Raw genomic sequence first — 25699 nt, 5'->3', positions numbered from 1 at the left:
CTACCCAATTACTCTTCACAATGAGGCAGTAATGGAAACAGCGCTCGGAGCAGACAGAGGAGAACAGGCACGGTGACAGCAGACAGAAAGAGTAAAATAAAAAGACAGCATATCCTAATGGCAGTCAACAGTGATATAGACAGCAGGTTATTTCTGAAATCAAATTGCTATTCTTTTTTTTTTTCTCTTGACAAGTTCTGAGTTTGCTTTCGCTGTGAATCACGAAGCGTATAATCCCAAAAGATGCTGTCAGAACAAGAGTTCACACACAGGTGTGCGCTGATGATATTTTGATGCTGCCGTGCTTTAAAGGAACAGCTCACCCTGTAATTAAACTTCTTATTTGTTTGTACATATGGAGTACCAAACTTCATTTGTTTGTGAATATAAACATATTTTAATAGTACAATGTTGAAACGTTGAAAAGTTGAAACGTTTTTGTTTGTTTAATCAATTTAAAGCATGATTTATTAATAAAAACAAATATTAAAAATATATAAATGATAATATTAAAATCTTACTGGCTTTAAGCTTAATTTCGGTGACATGGTGTTGTTAAATTCTTATTACAAAAATTATGTGCTGTAATAAATGAACTTGAAACACATGTTTAAAAAGAGGGATTGATTTGTTCTTTTGAATTATGGCCTTATTTTACTGATAAATGTGCAGAGTGCAGTAGGTCAAGAGTGCATTTATGTAATACGAGCGAGCGAAACTCTTTACTGGCACATTGATTTTCACAGTTCATGGACAAAACTGCTCGCGCGCACTTAAATTTTCGCTGTTTGCGCGCACTCAAATATACGCTGCGTGCACGCTCTCAAATATTCGCTGCTCGCACGCACTCAAATAATCACTGCTCGCGTGCACTCAAAAAATTTGCTGCTCATGCGGACTCAAATATAAGCTGCGTGCATGCTCTCAAATATTTGCTGCTCGCGCAAACTCAAATATACGCTGTGTCCACACTCTCAAATATTTACTGCTCGCGTGCAGTTAAATATTTGCTGCTCGCGCACACTCAAATATACGCTGTTTGCACGCTCTCAAATAATTGCTGCTTGCGCACACTTAAATATATGCTGTTTGCACGCTCTCAAATATTCGCTGCTCGCGTGCACTCAAATATACGCTGTTTGCACGCTCTCAAATAATTGCTGCTTGCGCACACTTAAATATATGCTGTTTGCACGCTCTCAAATATTCGCTGCTCGCGTGCACTCAAATATACGCTGTTTGCACGCTCTCAAATATTCGCTGCTCGCGTGCACTCAAATATACGCTGTTTGCACGCTCTCAAATATTCGCTGCTCGCCTGCACTCAAATATATGCTTTTTGCACGCTCTCAAATATTCGTTGCTCGCATGCACTCAAATAATCACTGCTCGCGTGCACTCAAAAAATTTGCTGCTCATGCGGACTCAAATATAAGCTGCGTGCATGCTCTCAAATATTTGCTGCTCGCGCAAACTCAAATATACGCTGTGTCCACACTCTCAAATATTTGCTGCTTGCGTGCAGTTAAATATTCGCTGCTCGCGCACACTCAAATATACGCTGTTTGCACGCTCTCAAATAACTGCTGCTTGCGCACACTTAAATATATGCTGTTTGCACGCTCTCAAATATTCGCTGCTCGCGTGCACTCAAATATACGCTGTTTGCACGCTCTCAAATATTCGCTGCTCGCCTGCACTCAAATATATGCTTTTTGCACGCTCTCAAATATTCGCTGCTTGCGTGCACTCAAATATACGCTGTTTGCACGCTCTCAAATATTCGCTGCTCGCATGCACTCAAATAATCACTGCTCGCGTGCACTCAAAAAATTTGCTGCTCATGCGGACTCAAATATAAGCTGCGTCCACACTCTCAAATATTTGCTGCTCGCGTGCAGTTAAATATTCGCTGCTCGCGCACACTCAAATATACGCTGTTTGCACGCTCTCAAATATTCGCTGCTCGCGTGCACTCAAATATACGCTGTTTGCACGCTCTCAAATAATTGCTGCTTGCGCACACTTAAATATATGCTGTTTGCACGCTCTCAAATATTCGCTGCTCGCGTGCACTCAAATATACGCTGTTTGCACGCTCTCAAATATTCGCTGCTCGCCTGCACTCAAATATATGCTTTTTGCACGCTCTCAAATATTCGCTGCTCGCCTGCACTCAAATATATGCTTTTTGCACGCTCTCAAATATTTGCTGCTTGCGTGCACTCAAATATACGCTGTTTGCACGCTCTCAAATATTCGCTGCTCGCATGCACTCAAATATACGCTGTTTGCACGCTCTCAAATATTTGCTGCTCGCGTGCACTTAAATATTCGTTGCTCGCGCACACTCAAATATACACTCTTTGCACGCTCTCAAATATTCGCTGCTCGCGCGCACTCAAATATACGCTGTGTGCATGCTGTCAAATATTTGTTGCTCGCGTGCACTTAAATATTCACTGTTTGCACGCTCTCAAATATTCGCTGCTCATGTGCACTCAAATATTCACTGCTCGCACGCACTCAAATACACGCTGTGTGCACGCTCTCAAATATTTGTTGCTCGCGATATATTCAGCGAATATTTGAGAGTGTGCGAACAGCGAATATTTGAGTGCACATGAGCAGCGAATATATTTTAGTGCACGCGAGCAGCGAATTTTTGAGAGTGTGCAAACAGTTTTTTCAAATATAGGTTATATTATACTACAATTTACCACTCTTTACTGTAGTAAAGCAACACTTTGTATTTAATTTCATTAGTTCACTATTCTTAATACTACAGTATGCTGAAGCAAGTTGTAGTAAATAAAGTTGTAGTAAATAATACTAGCCTAAAACATAAGCAGTAAACTCAACACTCAAAAACACTAGTGTTTATTATAGAATTTACCTTAACCTTTTAGTTTTTCGTGTATTGTTAATAAATAGTGTACCAATATATAAAACATATCAACATTCTTGGGATAAACCATTTAACAGGAGGATCTCTGGAGGGCAAAAACACGAAAGGAAGAGGAAAGACAAGGTGCAAATTGTGAATCTGCATTATCTGACTTCAGCGAGAGCAGATAATTCGCAAGTATATACGCGCATATTTCTGAGCGTGCAAGAAAATCTGCATGTGAGCAGCATATATTTGAGTGCGCGTGAGAAGTTTTGCATGTGAGTAGCATATAATTGAGAGCTTAAAAAATCCCATAGCTTGTGATTAATCTGTATATTTTCATTTATTTTGTTTTTGGAATGCATCGTGGGAGCTTGATCTCTGTTCCAATAACAAAAAAGCGAAGCACTTTATCTAGTCGTGCAAATTACAGTACAAAACACAGGTGAACTGCCAGTGCTTGTTCTTTTGATGTATTTATTTGTTTTTCTATACACTCACCGGCCACTTTATTAGGTACACCTGCCCAACTGCTTGTTAACGCAAATTTCTAATGAGGCAGATCAATGCAAAAAAGTGATTTAAGTGACTTTGAATGTGGCATTGTTGGTTGTTGGTGCCAGATGGGCTGGACTGAGTATTTCAGAAACTGCTGATCTACTGAGATTTTCATGCACAAAAAATCTGTAGTGTTTACAGAGAATGGTCTGAAAAAGTGAAAATATCCAGTGAGCGGCAGTTTTGTGGGCGCAAATTCCTTGTTGATGCCAGGAGAATGGCCAGACTGGTTCCAGTTGATAGAAAGGCAACAGTCACTCAAATAACTACTTGTTACAACTGAGGTATGCAGAAGAGCATCTCTAAACACACAACATGTCGAACCCTGAGGCGGATCGGCTACAGCGGTAAAAAATTGAGGCTGTAATTCACACAGGCTCACTAAATTAGACAATAGAAGATTGGAAAAATTTTGCCTGGTCTGATGAGTCCCAATTTATGCTGCAACATTCGGATGATAGGGTAAGAATTTGGCATCAACAACATGTCCAACAGTCCAATAGAGCACCTTTGGGATGTGGTGTAGCGGGGGATTGGCATCTTGAATGCTATCATGTCAATATAGAGAAAAATCTCTGAGGAATATTTCCAGTACCTTGTTAAATTATTGGAACGAAGGATTAAAGTAGGCAAAATGAAGGTGTACCGAATAAAGTGGCAAGTGAGTGTATATACAGCTTAGGGCAAAATCAGGAAAATTTTCACAGTATTCTAACTTATTTATTTTTTCTTGAAAATGTTTTTTGGCAGATTTGTCATTTTTAAAAACAACTTTAAGGTCAATATTTTAAGCCCCCTGAAAAAATAACATATAGTTAAGCCTTTAAACTAAGCTGGATATCTTGCAAAATTAATAGAAAAAGAGTATGTACAGTCATTATGGCAAATACTAAATGAATAATTTATTATAACATTTTTATTTTAAAAATTGTAAAAAAACAAAAACAAAAAAAAACTTATATTTGAATAATAATTAAAATAAATATTAAAATAATAATATAAATGCATTATTTCAAATACATAATATTTCAATATGTTTAAAATGCAAAAAAGTCAATAAAAATCGATAAAAAATCTGAAAAGTTATATTCTTTGGGGTTTTTTTATCATATAATTTTATTCAAAACTATTACAGCCAGCTGTAAGCGACATTAAACCTACATTTCCCGAGTACTGGTTGAGCCAAAGCGATGCAAACGCTACAGGCAAGGTCTTAACGACTCTTCCTTTGTCTTTGGGTGATACTTTTAGGCCAAATAAACCCATTTGTTGATGAATTTATGTGATCAGTGGGTTGGCAAGTTTATTCACCTACCTACCTACTTCATTTGCATGCTTTGTTTAGCCATCTCCACCTAGCCACTCCCCTCCTCCTAAAATCATATTATAGACTCACTTTAGACTTCATTTAACAGACTTATAAAACTTGCAGACCTGTGGACTTCTTAAAGACTTGTTTGACTGCAGACTAAGCAACACGTCTTAATAAAGAAATTCTTCTGCTTGTTTCTCCTGAACGTGGTTCTCTCTTCATTAAGTTAATATTTTTCCAACACAATTTATATTTAAGTTTTTATTGCATCAAATTGTGTCAAAGCAGGGATCATAAAGTCACATAATCCAATTTGAAAGCACTCTTTTTAATTACACTAAGATCACATGATATTTTTGTAATGGTATATTCATAACTATATCTATTTTCGTATGAGAAAAAATAGTCCAACGTGACAATAAAAAAATGAAAGAATCTTCATATTTCTGTAAAGTAAAAAAAAGTATCACGACAGCAGTGGCCATCAGTAACAAATTCTAGCCTATATTCGCGTCCTGTTTCCTGTCTCCTCCGTCCGCACCCCCCATCTCTCAGCGGGGGCCATTCAGCTTTGTTAAAGTGAGAGCATTCAGCTGCCATTCATCTTTCATCTTATCACACCATCATATATTACCAGGCTCTCTGAAATCAAATGATGAGAAAATACCACAGAGCGATCAATACTTTTTCATTGACAGTAAAGGTTAAGCACATTAAGAATGACACCGCATTTGTCTTATGAAATCATATTTCATGTTGGTGGCCTAAAATTGGCTGAGATTGATACTATGTCCCCTGGACTGAAAGTCACCCTTTTTTTTATCACTAATCACAGAAATCGCCTCTTTGTGGCCGGCGTTTCTTTGTCCTTCTGCAAAAGTCAAGTGCCAGTTGATAATATCAGCGACCCAAAATGTTAAGGGCAACGATTTTACCTCCTCAATGCCTCACCATGTGGCTATTGTGAGCGGTAAAAGCTCTCGGAGACTTCAGCCTTTCATCTTTAGCATCTGTCAAGAGATTTGCAAATGATTCTTTAGCATGCTGGGGCAACATACTTCAAAACAATCGAGAACTATTCAGCTAATTCGCTCAGCCTTTTTAGCATCACGTATTACCATAAGCGCTAGGTGGTGTTACAGTCCCAGGGCCAACAGAAGCAGAGGGCTCTTGATTGGATTGATTGATAATTAATTTATTCTTAATTAACAAAATTATTTTTTTCGTGGGTCAATAATATGAAGTATTCCATACGACTTGCTTGTTTAAAACAGTGATGGCACTATACCTGGGCTTTACAATTTTTGCTCCCCAATTGACCACCAGATGTCCTATTTCTTTCCAAGAAAGTCCTGTATTTCCAAGAACTGTCTTAACTGTCTTGAGCGTGGTGACAAAATGAAGTTAATCGAATTATGTGCTATAAGATGTGGTATTAGCGAATATTTAATCTGCCTCTTAATAAAAATGATGATAATAATTTAGGAAAATGATATATTGGCATGTGCACTATCATCAGAAAACATCTGATGCAAAATGTACACAAAACCATAGATCAGTGGTCTCAAACTCAATTCCTGGAGGGATGCAGCTCTGCATATTTTAGCTTCAACCACCTCCATCTGACACCTGCTTAAAGCCGTGGTCACACAGGACTTTTCTTCCCATAGACTTTCATTAATACTTATGCGAATGCGTCAGACTGGAAACACAAGCTCATGCGACAAGTTTCGCAGTTTGCTGCGAAGCAAAGTTCAAGCTTAGTGAACTCTGACCTGCGAAATCACATCACGTGACAGCTTAAGACCAATCAAAAATCAAAACATGACTTTTCTGTACAGTAATTTCAATTATGAATTTAAGTTACATTGCATCTACATGCAAAGTAATTCTCATTAGATTATTAGTAAAATGTTTGGTAGGAACATTTAAGGTACCAACATTATTGGTTAAGGTAGGAATTAGGGTTAGGGTTAGTGTAAATTGACATGTACTTGCAAAGCTTCTTATAGTCAGTTAAACATCTCTTGAAGGAGTAGTATCAACAGATATTAAGCAGACAGTCTACTAATACTCAAACGGACCATAATTGAACCAAAGTGTTACCAATGTTTTTTTGCTGATTACGAAAGTCTGTTTGAAGTTCAATATATGATTACTGTGCTACAGGTTATTTTGTATGTTTGTAGGACTACACATAAAATAGAAAAAAATAAATAGTTTAGTAATAAAATATAAATAACACAGTGGAAAAATATTATAATATTATTGAGCAAATTAATAATAATAATAATAATAATAATAATAATAATAAATGAATAAATAAACAAACAAACAACTGATTCAATAATTTAAATAAATAAATTAATTAAATAAATGAATAAATTGTAATAAACAAACAAACAAACAAACAAACAAACAAACAAACAAACAAACAAACAAACAAACAAACATTTATTAAAAAAATAAATGAATAAATAATAAATAAATATTTTTAGACAGAGCAAGAACAATTCATCATTATGGTTTGCCAAATTACCATGATTAGCCATAATTAATTAGCCTAATCAACCTAGTTATGTCTTTAAATGTCACTTTAAGCTGAATCCTAGTATCTTAAAAGTACGTTTAGTAAAATAATATGTACTGTCATCGTAGCAAAGAAGTGAGTTATTAGGAATGAGTTACTATTAGAAATGAGTTAGCGTCGACACAACAATGAGTTGTTCACAGCAACCCAACTTTGATTTCCGGCTTGAGGTCCAACCCTTCCCCTCCCTCCACTCTGCAACCATCTTTCTGTATGTAATTTTCACTAGCCTGTCCATAAAAACATATTAACATAAAAACATAAAAAGTTATTGTAAAAAATAATAAATTAGTTACTGTATTCAGACTATTATGTTTAGAAATTTGTTGAAAAAAAGAAATCTCCCCATTAAACAGAAATTTCGATAAAAATATACAGGGCGGAGCGACGCAGTGGCACAGTAGGTAGTGCTTTTGCCACACAGCAAGAAGGTCGTTGGTTCGAACCTCGGCTCAGTTGGCGTTTCTGTGTGGAGTTTGCATGTTCTCCCTGCGTTCGCGTGGGTTTCCTCCGGGTGCTCCGGTTTCCCCCACAGTCCATGTGGTACAGGTAAATTGGGTAGGCTAAATTGTCCGTAGTGTATGAGTGTGTGTGTCTGTGAATGAGTTTGTGTGGATGTTTCCCAGAGATGGGTTGCGGCTGGAAGGGCATCTGCTGCTCAAAAATGTGCTGGATAAGTTGGTGGTTTATTCCGCTGTGGCGACTCCAGATTAATAAAGGGACTAAGCGACAAGAAAATGAATGAATATACAGGGCGGCTAATAATTCTGGAAATATGGAACGTATAGAAACATAAATTGTGATGCAATAAAATAAATGGGGCACTTAGCTTTGCCATAGCCCCAGGGCCCAGTGTGTTCCTAATCTAGCCCTGTGCATTAGTAAAATTTCAAACAGCTAGAGCTTTCCTGCCGAGTAACCCGGTGACATCGCGAGCACTTATTCAGTTAAACAGAACAGGAGAAAAGCTTTGTGATTGCAGGAAAGGTGCCTGTGTATGGAGCATCTTATCTTGGACTAACATCTTCAGATAATAAAAACATGTATTTCTGAGAGGGGGTGAGATGCAGAGAGAAAGCGCATATGAGTGAGAGAGAGAGATGGACAAGGATGGCAATATCAAGCAGGGATTGAATTCATAGATAATCCTCTCACCCTATCTGAGGGCAAACACTCTCTTTTTCTCTCCCCTTCACTCTCTCTCTGACGGAGTAGATGAAACGCGTTCCCCTGGAATGATAAGAAGGCTAGTGAATTATATGAGCTGATACATATAGGATCATCTTTAGTGATCCACTGACATCTGAATCTGCTTTAGTTCATTTTCTGGCTTAACTTGAGGAGAGTCAAACATCGTTTTAGAGCAAGTGTGTTCAAGGTGAGTTATACATCCTTTCCCAAAAGTGACGGCATTACCATAGACACCAAACTACAGCCTATTTTTTGATTTATAATGTGCAGGTATTTACAGATATTATTACATTAAATTGTGAAAGCACATTTCTTCTTTTTATGTAGTCAGCTTTTTTTTAAAATTCACAGTAAACATATTTTTTATTATATATTTTTTTACATTTAGATTGCCTGTGTCTGTTCTTTAACATTATTAATAATAAAAAAACAGTGAAAAATGAGACCTGGTCCACAAAATCTTATCATTTATATCTTTCTTTGTGTATATCCTGGGAAGTAGGTAAAATACATTGCATGGGTCACAACATAGATTTTAATAATACATTTTACACCAAAAATTATTTTAATGTTAAGTAAAGATCATGTTTTATTAACACATTTTGCATAATTTCTATCATCTTTACTTAGTTCTGTCATTTTCTATTACAGTAGTAATATCAAAACTAATTTTTTTAGCAATTTGCATAGCTAGGGATTTTCTCAATATTTTGAGATTTTTTAACCCTCAAGATGCCTTGTGTTTAGCAAATATTGTCATATCATAAAACATTCATCAACTGAGAGCTTATTTATTTAGGTTTCAAACGATGTATAGTGTTGGTATATTCATTCAATTCCATGCTAGTTCAAGAAAACAGGTCAGGAGAGGGTTGTCTTCAATGTCAAAAATCGTAACAATTTATTGGATACAAATGAATAATTCGTTTCACAGAATTCTGTTATCCTTAATGCAATGTAAAAGTTACATTAAGGAGGAGCACCACAGTTTTCATTTCCTCACTTTAACCTATATACAGGCAGCTGATATTAACAGGTGGAGTTTATTGAAATTTGTCATTTGTCAATTATTGTCCAGTCCTCCATTGGCTGCACCCCAGACATAAGTCCTCTATTTCTGCGAATTTTCTGCACAACAATAAAAGCATAAGACTTTCTATGTTCAGTTGAACAACTTTCTTCAGACCGGAAGTTTCTGCAGAGCTGAATATAATTTTGGACCAGCATTTATCTACTCCTGCAAAAATGCATATTGGTATGCACAGCATCCCACACACAACAGTAGAAGTTCAGTTAATATATGACCCTTAAATGACCAACACAAATAATAGTTTAATGAAAAGAAAAAGAGAAAAAAATAATACAAAATACATTTCTTTTTCCCAACAATAGATCTTAATAATAAAAAAATATACTGTCCAGTGCAAATTTTACAGCAAAATGAACTAAATGTTGCAAACTTATGCATCACCAGCAAAATAATGTTATTTGTCAGAAATTTAACACTAAAGCAACCCGATCAATTTTAAACAGCATAAATGTGTCTTGGAAAATTTTGAAGGATGTGATTAGGATTACTTAAACATAATTAATAATATTGTGAATATCTGCACCACTAATTGTTTTAAAAATAATATTTTAAATATCTTATAAAAGTTATATTGTTATCCATATTATAGATTAAATTTATTTAGACAAAACTGTGCAGTGTGTCTTGAAAAATATCAAACGATGTGATTAGTATTATTCATTCATTCCTTCATTCAATTTCTCTCCGGTTTAGTCCCTTTATTAATCTGGGGTTGCCACAGCAAAATGAACCGCCAACTTGTCCAACTTGTTTTACGCAGCGGATGCCCTCCCAGCTGCAACCCATTACTGAGAAACATCCATACACACTCTTTCACACTCAGAATTTAGTTTACACAATTCACCTATAGCACATATCTTTGGACTTGTGCGGGGAAACCAGAGCACCCGGAGGAAACCCATGCAAACCCGGGGACAGCATGCAAACTCCACACCGAAATGCCAACTGACCCAGCCAGGGCTCGAAGCAGCGATCCTCTTGCTGTGAGGTGATCGTACTACCCACTGCATCACCGCGATGCCCCCATGATTATGATTATTTCAAAATAATTTAATATTCAATAATACTGTGAATATCTGCACCACTATTTGTTTTAAATTAATTTTTTCAATATTTTATAAAAGTTATAACGTTATCTATAGTATGGATTGATTTTATTTAGACAGAACTGTGCACAGTCTTGAAAAATATTAAACAATATGTGATTAGGTTTACTTAAAAAGTTAATATTTAATATTACTGTGAATATCTGAATCCCTTTTTGCAGTAAAAATAATATTTTAAATATGTTCTAAAAGTTATATTGTTATCTGTAATATATAGATTGATTTTTTTCAGACAGAAGTGTGCACAATTTAATATTGGCCTAAATTTAAAGATAAAATTCCCATGAACTCCACACAAATCAAAACAATTATATCAGATCCTTCTTAAGAATAAATGAATTAACTAACGAACGATTGACAAACGAATAAATAAATGAATGAACCGATTTTGTATGCAGTATAAGTAAACAAAACACACTTTAGTATATACAGCCCCTCTATACTGTCATTTTTCTGCTGACATATATAGAGAAGGACTTATTGTCCGGATATTGTTTACCATTTCATTCTTGTAATTTTAGCAGCGATCAATAACATTTAAGCCCATTATAAAACACTCAGCAGCGCAGCGGGGCAGATTAAGACTCCGTAACTTGAGGGGCAGCAGGAAGGAGACATGGAGAATGTGTGGATTGCAGGGGATTGCAGTGTTTGTCATCTAAACAGGTGATTTTCCGGCAGGCTGCCTCCACTTGGAGCCATGTGGGGAGGCAGGAAACCGTGTTACCGCTCCACTATTTGTGTTGATTGTATCTTTGTGTGTGGATCTAAACAGCTGGCATCCTTTTTACAGAATAACAGCGGGTAAACCTTTGGATAAATGTGACAAAACGTCTGTTCCTTCTCTGTTTGTTTTCTCTTTTATTTGAGGTGGAGGTTAAAGTTGAAGAAGTTCCAATGGGAAATATTGTAAAACTTACAGTGTTAGAATCACTTACAGTTTTGAAAACAAGGAGGAGTTAATAGAATTAAAGCTATAATATATAAAGATAATACAAGTTGTGTGTTTAATTCCCAGGGTATCACTGTACTGACAAACAACCAACCCAGGCTCATTCGGATTTTGTACCCTCATATACATTTATGGAGAGCGCCAAATACGTCCCAGAAGTTTTTTGCAGTTTTCGTTTTTGTGAATCTGCCTGAGGCTGCTGTGTACGCTTTTTTAGATCTCAAATTTCTCTCGAGAGTGCCATTCGTGCCTGCTGTTCTCACCTAAATACACAAGAGGCTGCTGCCGACTGACTGTCTGACCCACCAACCAATACCTCCACTCCCCTCTTTCCCTAAACCCAACTAATAGTGTTTTCAAATGCAATCCATAAAAAGCAAAGCCCTCACCTGATTTTTATCAGGATTTCAGATTTTACCACATTCTCACCCTGTTATTTACTTGTTTGTTATAATTTTTTGGCTTTTGTTTTACCTAATTTCTGGAACCGCTCTCCGGCGGACTTGGACCCCGTCATCAAGGTCAACTTCGCTCTAAGTCTTATCCGATGTATGCAACAAGCCAATGGAGAAACTGGTAACAGCAGTAAAGCCGTCTATACTGATGTCAGCGGTCATCTGGTAAGCGAAAAAAGTTATAGCATCAAACCGTCCCGTATTGTGCATTTTAAAGACAAAATGCAGACATACGTTCCTCTTGCTACATAATTTGCAATCTCCAAAAATGTACATAGGGCTACATTTTCAGAATGAGAACCACCACCCCCACCAAACTGTGTAAAGGCATATTGTAATTATTCAGATTTAAAGATAATACAGTGGTTTGGGAATTCGGGGTTGGAATTTCGATTGTTTCTGTTATTTATACTAGGGGTTCTCAACCTTTTTTACTTCGGCGCCTGCTTCTTTCTCCGATCATTTTTTGAAGGCTCACCTGTCTGACATGTTCTCTAAAATGTTTGTATAAATGCTGATTTAAATCTTTATTTATTAACAAATAAAAAGCAAATCTATTTTATAATGTATACTATTAAAAAATATACAAACAAAAGTAAAATACAAATCTGTTGAAACGCATTGATCTGATGAGAGTTGAGTTTGCAGCTGGATATTTTTGGGAGATCGCTGACAGGAACAGTGAACAGCTTCACCAGATTGCGTCTGAAGTTCATATGCAAGTTTATTTTACATCATATGGCAGAAACAGCATTGAGCCTCGCTAGATCCTACTTTATGGGCTTGCGCGCCCATTATAAAACACTCACAGGACATTCATTGAGACAACTATGTGGATATATTAAATAGTTGACACAAAAATACATAAAGAGAGACTTTCACTTTCACTTCATGCATAGTTTGTGAATGAACAGTCTACTAGTTGCAGATGCGATATGGCTGTTTTTGCACCGAGTTTAAAGTAATCAGTCAGAGAACCGGTACATTACTTTGATCGATTTAATATAGTATATTAATAATGAAATCCAAAAATTATATTATAATATTGAGAGTTAATTTTAAGCTATCTCACGGTCCACCTGCAGAATCCCTGAGACCCACAGGTTGAGAATCCCTGATTTATACTATCCACTACAACTTGATCTTGCAGAAACCATACGATTTTTGCTCACATAAGAAATGTTTCTTATTAAAAAATGCTGTGAATTATATCTTTACTTTAAACTGAATCAAAAACATATTGAAATAATAGGATCATAATCAAGTACTTCTAAAGTTTAAAAATGTAATAAAGTGCAATAATGCTGTAAAATGTAGTGTTATTTTGTAAATAATCACTATTAAATAAAAACATTATTCATATCACACTTAAAAAAAATAATCCTAATATTTACATTTTCATTTTACTTTTTTTCTATGTCAATTTCTTAATTTTCAAGCTTAAAATATTTTATTTCGGCACGTTGTAAGCAAATGGCTTGAGAATAAATAGCGGTAGTGAATAAATTGTCACAGTTATAGACAATTGCGCTCTGAAACATAACTATAGCCTAAAATGAACACTTTTAGTTTAAATGCACATCTTCTTTCTTATAAAGTAATATTCCTTGCATTTCTTATAGATTACTTGACTTTTCTGAACTAAACATTGTCCACAATTGGGTGCGTAAAAACAACACAGGACTAGCATTCATTTTTGTAAGAGCAGAAAGAAAGAAAGAAAGAAAGAAAGAAAGAAAGAAAGAAAGAAAGAAAGAAAGAAAGAAAGAAAGAAAGAAAGAAAGAAAGAAAGAAAGAAAGAAAGAAAAAGAAAGAAAGAAAGAATGCTCCCTCTCACACATTTTGTGCCTCGTGGCAAAGTGGATGAGTAAATTTTAAACTCTATTAAGTTCTGCGAGGCCTGCAATGGACGTTTGACCAGCGGGGTCAGATGGAGCAACAACCCATGTAATCTCCTGAACAAGGGAAAAAACAGCTTGCCGTTACCATGGCAAGGCACTTCTGGACATCAAAGTAAAGCACTCCAAAAGCTGCAGTTCATTTTCTGCGCCCATTCTGTTCAGACTGCAAATTTAGACTTAATCGCTTTCTCTGCTAATACAATAGACAGAGACCGGCCTCAAGGGACAGACTTCTGCTAACCCTAGGTAGGAAAAGAGCTAAAGTTTAAAAATAAAAAAGTTGTTTAAATGTACTGTATGTTGGCAGGATGTATGGAATCAATATTATAACAATAGATCTAGTATATTCTGTATTACAAATTGTTATTTATACAGTTGAAGAATTATTAGCCCTCTTGAATTATTAGCCCCCCTGTTTATTTTTTCCCCAATATCTGTTTAACAAAGGGAAGACTTTTTCAACACATTTCAAAAAATAATAGTTTTAATAACTCATTTCTAATAACCAATTTATTTGATCTTTGCCATGATGACAGTAACTAATATTTTAATAGATATTTTCAAGACACTTTTATACAGCTTAAAGTGACTTTTAACGGCTTAACTCGGTTAATTAGGTTAACTACAGTAGGCAGGTTAGGATAATCAGGCAAGTTATTGTATAATGATGGTTTGTTCTGTAGACCCCAAAAAAATAAAAAATAAAATAAAATAAAAAACACAGCATAAATAGGCTAATCATTTAGACCTTAAAATGGTTTTTAAACCATTTTCATGGTTATCTTAAACATCTGAAAACTTTGTTAGATTTATATACTAGTTTGCTTCCAAATGGGATTTAAAAATTCATGTTTATTTATACATTTTTTTTCTTTAACTACAATATGGCTTCTTTATGTTTTTCATGTCAATTTTCCGAAAAGTAAAATATATAATCTCAGAACTGAATTATGTGAAGTCAATGTTTCCGCATGGGATAAAAATGTATAAAATAATAATTTTCTGGCAATTTCAGGTTAAGTTTTATATTGTTATTTCACTTAAAATTTTTTCCCCAAAATTGCAAGCTTTAAGCAATGAATTTTAAATTTTCATTTTAGTTTTTTCCATTTATCTTTATTTTCAAGCATAAAATCTTATATTTTGGTGCGTTCGAATAACGCCAGTGAGTAAACCATTTAGTTCGAATACGCATCTTCTTTTTTATAAAGAAATATTCTTTACATTTCTGATAGATAACTTGACATTTATAAACATTGTGTACTGATCATAATTTTGTTGTGCTACATATCTACTTGTTAAAGTTAAAGTTATTTGAAACTTGTTACTGCTTGTAAAAAACATTGAAACAAGTAACTACGGGCTCTATTTTGACGGTCCATGTGCAAAACGGAAAGCGCAGGCCGCAAACGCTTTCAGGGCGTGTCAGAATCCATATTTGCTAATTTAAGGATGGGAAAATCGGCTTTGCGCCAAGGCGCATGGTCTAAAAAGATTGAGTTAATTTTCTTGATGAGTTATAGGTGTGTTTTGAGAATAAACCAATCAGAGTCTCATCTCCCATTCCCTTTAAGAGCCAGCTGCATCGCGCCATAAGCGCATTCGCTATTTACAGGACGCAAAGTAAGTGGAAGTGGAAAAACATTTCACAAGCAAACAGTTAACATTTTTGTTTAACAGAAAACAGTTCAGAACAGAAAACAGAGCACCTACCACGCAAGAATGAGAGATAATTGATCTACTTTCACTTTCACTCTTGGATAGGGAAACCTTTACGCACAGACATTAATTAGCCTATAAATAATTAAATTCGTTTGTTAAGCGCAAATATTTGTTTCAAAACTATTTCTAAATTCAGTTGTAATTTCCAGCAAACGAATAAATGAACAAAAAAAAAAAAAAATCTAAGCTTGTTTTTAATAAAACAAATATAAATCTGGATTTAATAAATAATACTACTAATAATAATAACATTATACAAAAGCAAATTGTTATGAATGAACTGAAAAAGCCTCCCGAGATGAAAAAGACTCAAAAGCAGTGGTTTTTTATATTTATGTAGGCTAGAAAATAATATGTTTTGTTATATTTTAATCCTTTATATTTATATCCTATATATATTCTTATTATATCCTATATATAGGCCTATCCTTAATATTCAAATTTTTTCATATGTAAAGATATTTGCGTATTGCTCTACATCTTGTGTGTAGGCTATTAAGCAGTGTGTAAGCGAGGCGCAACTCTGCGCTGGAGTTTAGGCTGAGTTTGTTTTGTCTAATTAAAAATCTATTCTAGTTTCTCAAAATAGCAACACGCCAGCCGTGCGCCCTTAGAACGCCTTCCTTTTTAGACCAGAACGCCTATGGGTGCACATATGAGCGCAAATGTATTTGCTATTTAAAGAGCGTGGCGCAACGCGTCAAAACGACTATTGCATCAAGCTGAAACTAGCAAACAAGTATTGCGCCGCGCCTTGAGCCACATTGCGCCGGGTGTATGATAGGGCCCTACTTCTTACTTGTCAGTGTAGAGAAATATTGAAAGAAAGAAAGAAAGAAAGAAAGAAAGATAGATAGAAAGAAAAAGAATTGAATGATTTTAACTAAAACTTGGAATTGCATTTATAGAGTTTTGAGTTTATATCTGACAAATGCTTTTTTTTCCTTACAATTTAAAGATTGACTATGTGTGTATATGTTCAGGTCAGATGCAAAAACCTTTAAGTGCTATCTAAAATTTCCATAGAAACAGAATATTTTTTGTTATGTTGGGTTACTTCACTTTAAAATAAAACAAATAGCTATTCTGTGACAAAAAAAAAAAAAAGATATTACTGAAGAAGCCTGATAAAAATGCTCATTTACTTCCCTATCTTTTAATCTTTATTGTGCATTGTTGTTGTCATACTAGTATTCTTCTTGTTATTATTGTTATTTTTTTTTTGGTATTTTAGACAAAATTGTCCAAAGTAATTAGTCTGCCATTATTACTGAAATGTGTATATTCCATAAAAGCATAAAAGCAGATTGGTTAGTTCTACTTACATGAATTGCAGTGCGTGAAAAGTTCAGATGTTGTTTTTTTTTTAACTAAACTTGGTGTAACTGTGACGAAAACTGCCTTATTTCATTTGAGAAACAAGTTACTCATAGTAACTTAATGCTAAGTTACGAAGTATGCTATCCATCTCAGATACAGAAAAGCTAGTTCATGTTTTTATGACTTCTAGACTGGATTACTGTAATGCTCTGTTTGCTGGCTGCCCAGCATCCTCTATTAATAAATTTCAGCTAGTACAAAATGCAGATGCCAGAGTTCTTACCAGGTCTAGAAAATATGACCATATCACCACAATTTTATCCTCCTTACACTGGCTTCCTTTTAAGTTTCGTATTGATTTTAAAATATTGCTTCTTACCTATAAAGCTTTAAATAATTTATCTCCTGTTTATCTAACCAAACAACTGCTCTTTAAGATCTTAAAACTCAGGGTTTCTGGTATTACCCAAAATAGCAAAGTCGAGAAAAGGAGGTCGAGACTTCTCATTCCTAAACTCTGCTATAGCCTTCCAAATAATGTCCAAGGCTCAGACACACTCTCGCAGTTCAAAACTAGATTAAAGACCTATCTTTTTTATTAAATTATCTAAAAAAATCATTCAGTAAAAATTCAGTTTTGCATCTTAATGCATCTTTAAAGGACATTGAGGCAGTTTTACTGGAAAACCTAAATACTGCTAAACATTTCTTCCAATGTTTATCTTTACTTTTTCAGTTAAATGGGCTGAGATACAATAGTTTCAGAGTCTGGACAGATCTGACAAGGACTGCTATTAAACATCTGAAACGCTGAAAGAAAATTGTTTTTGCATCACAGCAATTCCTAAGATGATCACACCTCTGTTTCACCTTTTCTTCTCTCCCTCGCTCGCTCTGTCTCTCTGTTTTCCCATTATAAAGAGTGGACATAATCAGAACTGACACATCTGAGCATGCTCACAGTCTCTCCGGCGTCACATCCAGACCTTATGCTACCTCTTTCAAAAAAAAACCTCACTCTCTTTCTCCCATGTTCTCCAGCCTGGAGCCTCCCCTCAGCCCGGGTACATCAAAACACCATTAGACTGTCCCAAACACCTTCGCTCCCCTGTTGGACCCCCGGAGCACATCACCTGCCGTCTCCTCTGGACTCTCCTCACACTAGCAACGCTACTTACAGAGCCCCATTTCACCTTCCCATTGACAAATAAATAAATAGCTGAGAGAAAAACAGAAATTTACAGACTCGAGGGAAGAATGGGCGAGAGAGTAAAAAGCTGGAGGAAAAAAATCTGGAATGCAAGTTGAAGAAGCTAAACTGGTGGTCTTGGGTTAGCCTTCCCATAATGCACAGCGCCATAAAAACCACGCGACGCACACAAAGGACTGTTTTAAATGCTGCACTTCATCAGATAAAAAGCACAAATGTTGGGAAAAGAGGTGTCAAAAGGGGTCACGCTTAACGGGCTGGAATGCAAATGACAGAGGAACAAGGAAGGAAATTAATGACAAATGTTCCTATAAAGGTGTGATGGAGTGCCCAGCGCTGACCGTCAATCATGTGACTCATTAACTTCCAGCGTAATTAACAGCTTTTCGGTGTCATTATATAAAATCCTGCTTCCGTAAATGCAAGCCTTAAAATCCATACTGAAATTTTAAGCTATCGATCATTCTTGCACTGCAAAGAGGCCGAGGTTTTATGATTTGAACAAATGTACATTTTATTTATACATTTATGTCTCTTTTCCTATTGAAAAATTACCCCAAATGTTTTTTTTTGGCCACATTTTCATGTGATTGATTAGAGAATATGTTTGTTGCAAAACTAAGTTCTGAGCAAAACTGCTGACTGCGGTGTTACACACATAGCTCTGTTATTTCTATAAGAAAAAAAAACCTTCTGAATGGTGCAGGAATATTTGTGTGACCATCAATTTCTTGGAAAGTTGATATTAAATTTATGACGGCCACCTGAGACCAGGTCTCTATCAGATTTATAATCTCCGCAATAAAAATTATAAAAATAATAAACCATCGAATGCATGATCAATGGTTGTTTGTCTTTAAATGACTGGAAGCAAAATATTGCAAGTCTTAATCAAAAAACCCGGAACAGCGCGTTTCTCTATTTGAGAACTACTTTAATTCATCATGTCAAATTCTCCTCTCCGGCATTTGAACAGAATGCCATCTCTTTTCACTTGCTGTTGTTTGACATACAGATCCAGCATTTGAATGACTTTAATATTGGCTTAATCAATGGCTGGTGATCTTTTGATGGCCTCTATTCAATAAAGCCCAGCGTCAGCTGTGTGTGAGTTTCATAACTAGAATAATGGTAAATGATTACTCCTCCGCATGGCGTCTCAGAGTGAGCCGAGCTAATGAAGAGAAATGGTTGGGTTTGGAGCTGGGGCTGCCAGCTGCCATTTGAGAACTCGGAGCAGCGAGATTAATGGTGACTGAACAGGGCTCGGTGGCTATGATGTGGTCAGAGGTCCGATCGATAATACACACACACACTCAGATACACAATCATAACCCTCGCATCCATTTTTTAGCACGCACACACACATGCAAATACACTCAAACAAACATTAACACACAAAATCACCCCTAAGTGAGGTGATGAATTGACAACAGTTGGACACAAGGGGCTCTATTATAATGATCTAGGCGCAAAGTCTAAAGCACATTTACGAAAAGCAATTAAGGAACGCTGAATGCACTTTTGCTATTTTAAGGATGAAAAATAAGCTTTGCGCCCCGGCACATGGTCGAACAGGGTTGTGCTTATTTTCTTAATGAGTTATGAGTGTGTTTTTTTAACATGAAGTGCATTAAACCAATTAGAGTTTCCCATTCCCTTTAAGAGTCTCTTGTGTCATGCCTTGGCGCATTTGCCATTTACATGGCGGACTTTGTAAGAAAAGAAAACTGCCATCTGCAGTGCGAGGAAAAAGAATGATCATCTTCCATTCAGCCTCTTTACTTTCTCTTCACTTTACTTTTACTCTTTACTTTACTCCTTTACTTTCGTGGATAAGGAAACAATGCTGTATGCACACCACTGAAGACATTTGTTAGCCTACATGTTTAATTTTATTTGCTTAGAACCATTTCTAAATTCAGTTCTAACTTCCAGCAAATTAATAAATTAACAATAATAACGAAGTGTGGAAAACAGTTTGTTATAGCCAAACACACTTGCTCATATGGTGATGCATCCTTCTCCAAAACCCGACATGTGGACATAAAATGAATAATAAAACCCGACATAAAATAAATAATACTCATAGTAGTAGTAGTAGTAATAATAATAATAATAATAATATTATACAATTACAAATTGTCATAAATATACTAAAAAAAGTCCCCCGAAATGAAGAAGACATGGAGGCAGCGGTTTTTTATATTTATGTAGAAAATGTTATTTTTATAACATTTGAATTCTTTCATTTTTATTCATATGTAAAGATATGTGTGTATTGCTGTACATCCTGTGTGTATAAGGCAATGTCTAAGCGTTTGGACCCGCATCGGCACATAACAAATGCAACCTGCGCTGTACTTTAGACCAGCTTTCAGTTGGTGAATGGCACAATCTATTTTAGTCCCTTGAATTAGCAACACACCAAAAATGCGCCTTAACACACCTGCTTTATAAACCAGCACACCCATAAGTACACAAAGTAATGCAAATAGAGTTGATGTTTAAAAAAAAAGTGGGACAAAACCTAAAAAACTACTGTTGTGCTGGTCTGAAATCTTTGCTGATCTGACGCTTCCTTGCTTTCTCTGTGCAGTTTATGCGAGTCAGAAGATTATTAAGTGCTCATTGATATTAAAAATGTGTTTCTGCAATCGACCATTGACCTGTGTTAATATAATAAAACTACAATTTTTGTGAAAAGTGAGAGATAAAGAGATACATGTTGTAGAAAAAGTAGTGGTACAACAAAAAAAAAAAAAAAGAAAACATGACATCGGAATGGGGCCCAGGACAGAACCTTGAGGGTCACCCTGAATATTTTTAGTAAAAAAAAGTGAGACTTAAAGTGAAGAATAAGCAGTTATTTTAGTTTTGATTAATCCGTTTCTGTACCTGAATCTGAAAAAAAGATAAACCTTCATTTGCTATTTTATTTGGGTTTGTTTTATTTTAATTATTTTTTGCCTGCAATCTTATCCAGATGTATTTCCATATAAACAACCCAATTATTGTAAAAGAAGGAATTCTTTTTTTTTATTGGGCTATCAAATACTCTTTTCACATCCCAATACCGCTGAAGTTATCAAACCCCCTAAATTATTAGCTCCCCCTACCTATTTTTTTCCCAATTTCTGTTTAACGAAGAGAAGATTTTTTTAAACACATGTCTAAACATAATACACTCTTGGAAATAAAGATATGCAAGCTGTCACTGGGGTGTTGTAAAAAGTCCTTATTAATACATCAGGGGTACATACATTTTTTAGGTATTATATACTTTTGAGGTACCAATATGGACCCTTTAAGTACAAATTTGTACCTTTTGAAAAGGTACCACCCCAGTGACAGCTCCTGTACCTTATTTCTTAAAGTTTAGTTTTAAAAACTCATTTCTAATAACTGATTAATTTTATATTTGCCATGATGACAGTATATAATATATTACTAGCGTGTAAAAACTCTGTAGTACATTTAGCTCAAGTGAAAAGAAAATTATTCTTTGTTTCTTTAATGCTCATCCAGCTTATACACACAAACAGAAAGCTAATATATAGATATTATATATATATATATAATAAAATAGTAAACATCTTGCTATAATAAAAACACAAACAATATAAGGGCATAAACTTTTTATTATGTTCATTAGAAGACTTAAGTTAAATTAACTCCAAACACCAAAGAATATTAAAGAAAAAAAAAAACTGACAAGTGACATTTAATTAAAAATGTCTAGTTAAATATTCTCTAAACTTACATTCTTTATTATAAAATGCTTTCTTTTTCTTTCTTTCTTTCTTTCTTTCTTTCTTTCTTTCTTTCTTTCTTTCTTTCTTTCTTTCTTTCTCTCTATAATCCCTAATTTTGAGCAAAAAAAAGTTGCTTTGCTTTCAGCAGCCAGATTTTGCTCACTGGCTGCATCACATGCTTTATAATTATTCATACCAAACGCTGTGCTGCTGTTGATGGGCAATAGTCTTATTTTCTGCTTCAGTCACCAGTGCACATTTGTATTTTCATATAGTGGGACTTTCGTTACGTAAGGCAATTTTCTGCCTTCTTAAGGACAGTCTATTGGGCTGCATTAATGAGTGTGTGTATGTGTTTGTATGTGTGTGTGTGTGTGTGTGTGTGTGTGTGTGTGTGTGTGTGTGTGTGTGTGTGTGTGTGTGTGTGTGTGTGTGTGTGTGTGTGTGTAAGAGAGAGAGATAGAGAGAAATAGAGGGGTAGTTGTACGGTAAAAGAATATAAAAGTGGAGAGAGAGAGAGAAGAGCATGAATGAAGAAATATGGGAACAGGACAGCAGTTAGATATTTCTTCATTTTATGAAAAGAGAACGTTCTGCAACATGAAGTTCTGTGTTAAATATTTGTTAATGTAAATAATTAAAACTAACTTTTAAAAAATATACTAATCCTACATTAATAATATTACAACCATAACTGTAGCCCTTTATGGTAATCATTAATGATAACTAGACCCACATGGAATCTGCGTGCACAGTAATCTGCAGATTTCCACCGATTTTTAGCCCATCATTTAGTTTATATACTTACTTGTGTAAATGTGTGTAAACTTATAATTATTCAGTTTTTAAATTAGTTTCACTAATATTATTGTGATGTAATATTAGTGATATTAAAAAGTTCATATAATTTTTTTTCTTTCTTTTAGTAGATATATTTTTATGAAAGACTTGCTTTGTTTACCAAATAAATGGAGCTAACAGGATTTGCATCGTAAACAATATAAATATAAATAATAAAGTTAAAATTTATTATTTTTTATTTCATATATATATATTTTTTTGTTACAATCCTCCCAAAACCATACCACATGAGTCTGCAGAATTTTTTATTTTTTATTTTTTTCAAAAGTCTCCAAAGAAATAGCAGAAAATATCCACAGAGTCTGTCTGCCTCTAATCATTACTCATGTTTGTAAACATGCGTAATTACATCATGTGTTTATTCTGCAATCTTAAGTGAAATGAGATATGAAAAACATCAGGATGGGACTTGACTTTATTCAGCAGAAATTGATTTTATTGTGAAATCTGGTCTCAACGGACCTAAAAAAGTGGAGGGTACAAGTTAAAAGTGGGGGATTACGGACAGTCATAAGCAGATGAAATACTACAAATTTCCTTTTAGATAATCAAAAATTTTTAAGTCTATTAAAAAAGTTAATAGGATAATATTTGATTATATTACGGTGACCTTAAATGTAATTGATTTTGGGTCCAGGAAGCATCTGGCATCTACCAAAGTCATTTTTAAAATGTAATTTTCCTAAAAAATTACAATAAAGGTAAAATAAAAATAAAAGCATGCATAAGGCAAGCAGTAAATGTTGCTCAAATTGAAATTGATACTTTAAACAAACATTAATTAAATCTCTAAAGTGTCACTAAACAATTTTTTTTTAAATCTAATAAATGCCCAATTTAACTTTCTAATCAATGAATCCTAAAAAAAAAAATAAATCATGGTAATAACATATTAAACAGCAGCAGTGTTTTCAACACAGGAAATAAAAAGAAATGTTTCAAGAGCAGTAAATCAGCAAACTAGTGAGATTTTTGAACAAACCTGTTGCTTTGTAAGCTAAAAGATGACTTAAATAAAAACCTGAGTAAATATACTGTGACTTGGAAGTTAAGTTAACTTAAAGGTTTAGTTCACCAAAAACTTACAATTCTGTAATTGTTTACTAAAACTCTTTTTTTCTAGTCCAGTTTAAAATTATTTGTTCTACTGAGCATTTTTTTTAAATAATCATACTCATAGTTCATTTACAAAGTAATTAAACTTCTTTACTCACTTTTTTGAGTAAAGTTAACTTATCACTTTAAAAGCAATACATTTATTCACTTTAAGTAAAGTCAGCTAATTGCCAGTGGTGTAAAGTAACAAATTACAAATGCTCAAATTACTGTAATTGACAGATTTTTCTCAGAAACTGTACTTTATTAAGTCGTTTTAAAAATATGCACTTTTAATTTCCCTTGAGTACATTTTTAGTGCAGTATCTGTACTTTTACTCCTTTCCTTCAACTTGCAGTCACTACTTTATTTTTTCTTGTCTATGGGGATTAGAAAAATCAGACCTGCAATTCCTGTCCAATTAAATCGTGAATAGAAAGTCAATCGCATCATATTGAATGTCACGATTACCAGCGATCGTAACTTCTAAGATCGCTGGATCTCACTCATAAAATATGGACTACAAATCCGCCATTTCTGGACTACATTTTCATAAATGAACTGCACTCACACACAACACACATGCTTCCTCATTCTGACTGATTACACTCGCACCACCTGAGGATTGTCAAAGACTGATTACACACACTATTTAAGCAGCCTACACACTCACTTCCATTGCCGAGTCTTGCTTTCTGTTATGGTGACAATTCAACGTGTTTTCTAGTCTTGTTTGCCCGTGTATTTACCTAGCCTTGTTTATCCAGTTCTCCCTGCATGCCGCCTGCCTTACGACCTCTCGCTTGTTATGTTGACTACGATTTTGGACTGCCTTTATACATCTGTTTGCACCTGTGTTGACCATTGCTTGCCTGACTCCTAATAAACCTGCCAGTGGATCCAAACTTCAGTTGTCTGTGTCACTCCCCGTTTTACAGAACAAGCTCAAGACATGGGCGATTTATAAATGCAGCAAACTGTTTGGAAGCATTAGAAGTGTCCAGAAAGATGTTAAAAATCTTCACACGCGATAAGTGAGAGACTGTTTAGATGCATGTCACTGATGGGAAGATGACGGATGTTTACTGTATGATGGCCTTAAACTATAACTAAATGCACTACAGAAAAGTTGTAGCTTTTTACAGAGTAATACTCACTACTCATGGGTACTTTTAAAAGGCATAATGTTTACTCATACTTTGAGTAATATTTACAACAGATACTTTTACTCTACTTGCACTACATTTTTGGGCAAGTAATTGTACTTTTACAATTAATAGTATAATTAAGAGTATAATTTTTCAGTACTCTTTCCACCACTAATTGCTTTTTAGAGTGACAACTAAGGTAATTCCTGCTACATTTCTCCATATCTAATTAAATATTTTTTTTGTTACATAATATTAATCACAATTTAAAAAAACAAAAACATTTCTGATGGAATGAAATGCAATATTGTTAAAAAAAGTACACATTTTTCCAACAATGTATCTAGTCTCAAATGCAATGTTCTATTTCTTTTCAACAAAAGCCACATAATAAGCCTTCGGGTGGAAATCCAAGGCCATGGCTAAAAAAGCAGATTGATGCATTGAAATGTTCTTAAAAAGATTTGTAAAATGAAAATTTACTCACTATTTACTCCATTTCATGAGTTTCTTTCTTCTTTTGAGAACAAAAAGAAGATATT

The 25699-nt window shown here is 34.8% G+C and overlaps 1 protein-coding gene across 8 annotated transcripts in view; it reads right to left on the bottom strand.

Moving 5' to 3' along the window:
• pou6f2 (POU class 6 homeobox 2) overlaps positions 1–25699 on the bottom strand; it is a 232754-nt gene that overhangs the window by 60219 nt on the left and 146836 nt on the right. For 4 of the 8 annotated variants that reach the window (XM_087309297.1, XM_087309294.1, XM_087309296.1 and 1 more), the window contains one exon: positions 8506–8580. The exons of the other annotated variants lie outside the window; for them this stretch is intronic. In XM_087309297.1, the coding sequence (XP_087165423.1) occupies positions 8506–8580 (75 nt within the window). The remainder of the gene's footprint in view (positions 1–8505; positions 8581–25699) is intronic. 8 annotated transcript variants of the gene reach the window in all.

This window comes from Danio rerio, chromosome 24 (genome assembly GCF_052040795.2).
Source record: "Danio rerio strain M-AB ecotype USA chromosome 24, GRCz13ab, whole genome shotgun sequence".
Classification (NCBI taxonomy): domain Eukaryota; kingdom Metazoa; phylum Chordata; class Actinopteri; order Cypriniformes; family Danionidae; genus Danio; species Danio rerio.
The sequence above is the reverse complement of the archived record's forward strand: the minus strand, read 5'-3'. Positions and strand labels throughout refer to the sequence as shown.